Source organism: Cladophialophora carrionii (assembly GCF_000365165.1).
Source record: "Cladophialophora carrionii CBS 160.54 unplaced genomic scaffold supercont1.1, whole genome shotgun sequence".
In the NCBI taxonomy this organism is placed as follows: Eukaryota; Fungi; Ascomycota; class Eurotiomycetes; order Chaetothyriales; family Herpotrichiellaceae; genus Cladophialophora; species Cladophialophora carrionii.
The window spans coordinates 5512236-5518235 of record NW_008481816.1 but is presented as its reverse complement, the minus strand read 5'-3'; the positions used below and the strand labels follow the sequence as shown (position 1 = coordinate 5518235).

Genomic DNA, 6000 nt, shown 5'->3' with positions numbered 1-6000 from the left:
AGTATACCACTACTGCGTAGTCCGCAGTAGTCGAATGCAGAGTACACCGCGCCGGCGTCTCGACTATTCTCCTAGACGCAAATCCAACCCCGGGTTGATCCTAAAGGCCGTGCAGGAGGACGGAAGCTCGGTTAGATGAAGCCGCATCATGCACACAGATATGCAGGAAGGACCTCCCCGTGGTTTCTCACTGCCCCCGAGCTTGACGATCTAAGCTGTTCGGGGATTTTGCTGCATACCCGTGAACAGGAGGCTAGGCATAACAGCGGCGCCATACGTGAACCTCCAAAGTAAGAGGTTTTGCGCACTTGAGCCGGGGCGAGATTCGTCAAACTTTCTCGCTGTGATCTCCATTGCCGCTGTTAGTCTGAGTTCAACGATGGCACCAAAGAGACTTTGACTCTCTGTGACAGGAATATGGCCGGTATGAGACACACTTCGCTAGAGAGGGTCGACTTGAGTCCAGGCAGGGCCCCCAAAGGGAAAGGTGCTTCCGCCTTTGGTGTTATTGCACATCCCGCACCCGTGGTGGCTTGAACGCCAAAAGTTTGATTCTGAAAGAGTACACAGTACGAAGAAACGGCTGAAGCTTGAAGAGACGTGGGGTATCAATTCGTAAAAAGCAACAAGGGACATGCTTGATACACAAGGTCGTGAAACAGACCGGATATCTCTTGTGTCTATCCGAAAGGGAACCCTCCAAACGGGTTCCCGCCAGTCGAGAACTTGAACTGTCGTTGTCCACCTCCGCCTTGCTGGAAGAAGAACTGCTGGCCGCCGGGGCCGAAGGGACTCCCCTGGAAGGGATTTCCTCCTTGTCGGGCCATGGGATCATTCGGGTCTTCCCCGTTGTCGAACTTGGCTTTCAGCTCGGGATCGCTGAGCACTTCGTATGCCTCGTTGACAGCCGTCATTTTCTTCTCGGCTTCCTCCTTCGAAATCCCTTTGGCAGCAGCCTTGTCGGGATGATAGGTCTTTGTCGCCGTGCGATAGGCCTTCTTGATCGTCGCTTCGTCAGCGTCGCGAGACACTCCCAGGATCTTGTAGTAGTCCTTTGTCTTGCTCCGCTTCAGGGCTACTTGCGCTTCATGCAGCTTGGAGTTGATGGTGTTTTGGCTTTCGGGGTGATTGTCTCTCGCTGTGTTGAGCGTGGCGATGGCCGCATCGTACTCCTCGGCGTCCATCTGTTTTTGTGCTTGGTACAGAAGGCCCTGGAGGGAATTCGAGTCGATGCGGAGCACCTCGGGGCAGTATTTGCCGGCCTTGGCGAGGTTGTTCATCGACATGTAGGCCTCGCAAGTCCTCTCAAGCATGCTGGTGTACAGGTTGGAAGGTGCTTTGGGATGAATATTCCGCGTAGAACGGTGCGACTCAATATTGGTCTTGAGGTCCGACAGTAGACCAGTCTCATCTTCAGTGCCCTTGCCGACCAACAACTTGGCCGCCGAGTTGAACTGCTTCTTTTCAATCAGGGCCTGTACCTCATCGACTTGCTTCAAGATGGTCTTTTCTTCTCGGAAGAGCTTCTTGCACGGCTTCGAGTCCGGATCGGAATGCAAGCATTTCTTGACCTGGTCCAGCCCCAGCTTCGTATCTCCCAGGCTGTAGAACAACATGGCCGATATTTGCAGATGGGGTTCCACTTGACCCGGGTGAATCTGCAGGACATGCTGCAGATCGCTGAGTGCCTCCTGCACTTCACCACGCTCGAGTCGGCATCGTGCACGCAGCTGCCGCAGAGAGAGGGCCGTGCCCGCAGTCATGATAGCTATCCCGGCTTGATTGATGCACGTCTCCCAATCTTGCCTCTTCTCTGCCTCGGCCGCAAGGTACGCGGCACCTTCGGCTTCCTCCAGTTGTATCAGATCCGCCAGACCTCTCTCTCCCAACGCCCTGTAATCCGCCTTGGCCGCAGCCCAATCTGCATTCTTCGCTCTGATCTTCGCTCTCTGCAACAGCGCCCCCTCAAAGCCGGGTTTTAATTGTAATACATGGTCAAAGTCTGCGCTGGCCTGCGCATTCCGTCCCAAGGACAGGTAGGTAATGCCGCGTTGGAAAAGAGAGAGGTAGTCGGAGGAGTCTTTGGAGATGGCCGCATCGAAGTAGACGAGGGCGTCGCTGTTGGCCCCGCGGGCTCGGGCAGCCTTTCCAGACGCAATCAAGGAAGACGCCGACGCATCCGAGGGGATTTCGACGGCGTCGGTGGTACAAAGAGAAGTGAGGCAGAGACCTAATAGGGTCAGGAGGCCGAGGCGCTGGAGCCTAAGAATCATGATTGCATAGCAAAGCAGATAGCAAAGCAGATAGCAAAGCAGTAGTCGTCGCAGGTGTTATACAAAGAGAAAAAGAAATCTACTGCGGTAGTATACAGATGTGAAGAGGAAGAACCAAGGGAACAAAGAACGTGAGGTGAGATTGAGACGCGGGGCGTCGCTGTCACTGTCGTTGCTAAGAATGTGAAATTCCATTCAATTCAACATTCTGGCCTTTTCTGAGCACCGCCACCGCCGACAATGATTGGTTGATTGAAACTGTGCTGCGGTGACTCCATGTCGACAATAGCGACACAGAGACCAGGACTGATTGACTGCTTGACTGCTTGACTGACTGAATTTTGGTCTCAAGGCGAAGTCAACGTGCAACAAGGAGATCAGGACATGGCCATAACGAGTCTTGCCCAAGGATGCGCATCTCCCCTTTGACCATGATTCAATCACAATGCCCTCAGCCATAGACAAAGCAACGACGACGTCCACGGCCGTCCTCCCAGAAGGCTCACCGCACCGTTCTCGCCGCGCCTCATTGAAGGTTCTCAATCGCAACATCCACCAAGTCGTACTGGGAAACTTGCTCTTTGATGCGTGGTATTACTCGCCTTATCCGGACAACATCATCCTTCAGCAACAAGGACTTGGAAATGGCTCCGTCAACTCAGGGTCAGACTCGAGGAACGGCCATAGCCATGGCCACGGGCCACATGGGCTTCACGGACAACACAGTTCGCTCAGAGCAGACGAACCGGTATGCCCTGTCCTCTACGTCTGTCCGTGTTGTTTCCGCTACACGGCAGTCCAGCAACACTTGCCCCCGCACCTCGCTCATCACCGCCTTCTGCGCGCGTCGGGCCAAGAGCCCAACCAACCGGTACCGGGATCGGCTTTCAAGGTCTACGAGTGGGAAGGCTACGCAGTCTGGGAAATCGAAGGCGAAAAGGAGAAATTGTACTGCCAGAACCTGTCGCTGTTTGGCAAATTGTTCCTCGAGCAGAAGAGTGTCTTCTTTGACACGGGCGGCTTCAAATACTACGTCTTGACTTATACCAAGCAGGCGGATGCGCCGTCTCCGGCATCGGCAAAGACGCGTGGGCGGACCCGGAGCTCCTCTACAAACGCAGGCGACGGAGATGACATTCTTTATCAGACTCGCGTGCTTGGTTTCTTCTCAAAGGAGAATCTGTCCTGGGACGCCAACAATCTAGCGTGCATTTTGATCTTCCCGCCCTTCCAGCACCGCCAACTGGGCCAACTGCTGATGGCGGTGTCCTACAAGCTCAGCGGATGGGAGTGGGAAGGCGGCGTGATTGGAGGCCCTGAGAAGCCCTTGAGCACCATGGGCAGGAGATCATACCTGAGGTTCTGGTCCGAACGCATTGCCCGATTCATCATGGGGCAGAGCGCCGACGCCGATGCGAGAAGAGTGTTTGATACCACCAGCGGCAGAGGCAGAAAGACGTTGCAGCCGAGAAAAGAAGAGATGACGGTCAAGGAGATTGGTGATCGAACGGGCATGCTAGGCGAGGATGTTGTTGCTGCCCTGACGGAAATGGGAATCTGTAAATTGATGCCGCCGAGGCGAAAACACACCAAGGCATTGGCGAGTGAGGCGAACGGTACCGTGACAGCGTCTCAGGCTCAAGCCGCCGAAGCCGACTCCGAGGAATTGGCAACGATGATCGTCCATCGCTCCAAAGTGGTGGAATGGGCGGAGAAGAACGGGGTCGACCTGATCAGCCCGGTCAAAGAGGAAGGATTCTTGGGGGAGTGGGCTTTGAGTGACCTCGCCGAGTCAGAGCAAAGCGGAAAAGGCTCCCCTGAAGATGAGAGTGATGCCTGAAGACGTAATCGTTGCTCGCACCACTGTGAACATAGGACACCAAAATGCCGGAAGCGGATTTGCTAGAGGAGCTGGCGGAGGTTTCGAAGCACGATAGCGCTACCTATTTCGTCAGCACCATGGACATTCTGGACGAGCTTATGGATACCCAATATAGGACGAGGGAGTGCGGGAATGGGGGCGATGAATCATCAGCACCGCCGACATCTGGGTAACGAGTTTGAGAACTTGCCGGTTCAGCGACGGCAGCCCGGGGGAGTCTGACGGGAAACGGCCCATGACACGAGGGCTGGATCCCACGCCCAATACGTGGTGGGATCTACGCCGTTTGTGTTGTTTTCAGCACTCGATCAACAAGGCGATCCCCTTTCAGAGTGTAGTGTGACGATGTTGGCAACGGATTAGGCTGGGTCGACGGTTCGTGCGAACCCTGCTCCCTGCTAGGGTTTGGGTAGCAGCACCGTGCGTCCGGGACAACAGTCCCATAATAATTCCAGTTGATCGTAGTTGATCATTAGCAGGGATGCCAAACGGCCGCTAAGGTGCAACGTTCTGATCGTCTCACTTCCGGTTCGACGTGCACGATAACCCAGAAACTGCCAGTGTTATGATTGCTTTCGGGTGAAGCAAGCGGAGAGCTGGACAGGCCGTGGAGCAGTCTGCCGTGTTGAGTGGGAGACATCCCGCCGTGGGTAGCACAAGACTGAATACATGACGCCGAGTCACAAGCCACAAGCCTCGGAATCTCGCCTATTCCATTAACTTCTTGGAATTTCGACGTTGCGAGGTACGAGTATGGAGTGCTAGGTACCTCGTACTCGTACGTACAAGTACTCCGTACTGTGTACCCGTACCCCTCGTGGGTGGGCCGCCTGCATTCTTCAGGTCAGGCTTTTCGATCATGATTCCCGCACAAGTGACCCTCTCGTGCCTACCGTTGCCATCTGCGTTATAGCAATGGTAAGGAGCTTGCTCGGCTGTGGCGAGAGTGTTGCAGCCAGGCTCCTGCAGACGTCACCGAACTTGACACGGTCGTGAAACAAAGGAAGTACAAGCCATGCGTATGTTGGGCTCGGATCAGACTTAGCAAAGCATAGACAGGACGAATTCAGTTGCAGTCCTGCCAAGGGTCGTGCTGGGAGCCCTCGGGTACTGTGTACTGTACTGAGGCATCTGTGAGCCTGAGATGGGACTCCAAAGAACTTACCCGTACCTACCTACTCTCTCCCTTCCCAGATTACAAAACGCGCCAACGTAGCCTGCAATAGTGCACCGCGGCAGTCGGGCGGCGGGCCTCTCGGCGATATTGTTACGCGCAAGGTCGCGATTTGCCTGTTCCTGTACCCCTGCATTCACTGCACGCCTGGAGGATGCAGCGTTCAGGCACCCGGGACCAGGGGTAAGGACTTCCGGGCGAGCCCGAATCCGGGATAGCGCAGCCCAGGAACGTTGAAGCCCCACTGCAAGCGCGGAAGACTTTTACCCAGGACGAGTTGCTAGTTACTGGGTACTGACTCCTTGGTGAAATCCTGCGTGGGAGGTCTCCGCCCTGAGAAGGGCAGGAACTAGAGCCTGGTGCCCCTCAATGCCACCGGACAGCCACGGGGGACGTCATGGTCAGGTGAATCAGGGGACTGAGATCTTCATGCTCGATACCTCAGCCATCTTCGCCTACTCAATATTGCGGATTGCAGTTGTGGCTCATTGGGGGCCATGAGTGACGGGGCACGAGTACACCACAGCCACCCCGAGAGATGGGAAGACCCTTGGTCGCGAAGGTAACTACGTAAACGGACAGCTGTTAAGAAAGTGCTGGTAGACCTGGCAATGAGGACATCATCCCACATGAGTGCCCAGCAGCAAGCAAACAGCTCTGGGTTGGGTAGA

General features: G+C 55.2%; 2 protein-coding genes across 2 annotated transcripts; one reads left to right on the top strand and one right to left on the bottom strand.

The window, feature by feature from the left end:
* Window positions 1-680: 680 nt before the first annotated feature.
* Window positions 681-2273, bottom strand: G647_01985 (uncharacterized protein; the record flags this gene model as incomplete). Its single annotated transcript, XM_008725384.1, has 1 exon — window positions 681-2273. One exon carries the CDS (start codon window positions 2271-2273, stop codon window positions 681-683), a length of 1593 nt encoding a protein of 530 aa, XP_008723606.1.
* Window positions 2274-2718: 445 nt separating this feature from the next.
* On the top strand, window positions 2719-4113 carry G647_01984 (uncharacterized protein; the record flags this gene model as incomplete). Its single annotated transcript, XM_008725383.1, has 1 exon — window positions 2719-4113. The coding sequence occupies one exon, from the start codon at window positions 2719-2721 to the stop codon at window positions 4111-4113; it is 1395 nt and encodes a 464-aa protein (XP_008723605.1).
* Between the last annotated feature and the right edge of the window lie 1887 nt (window positions 4114-6000).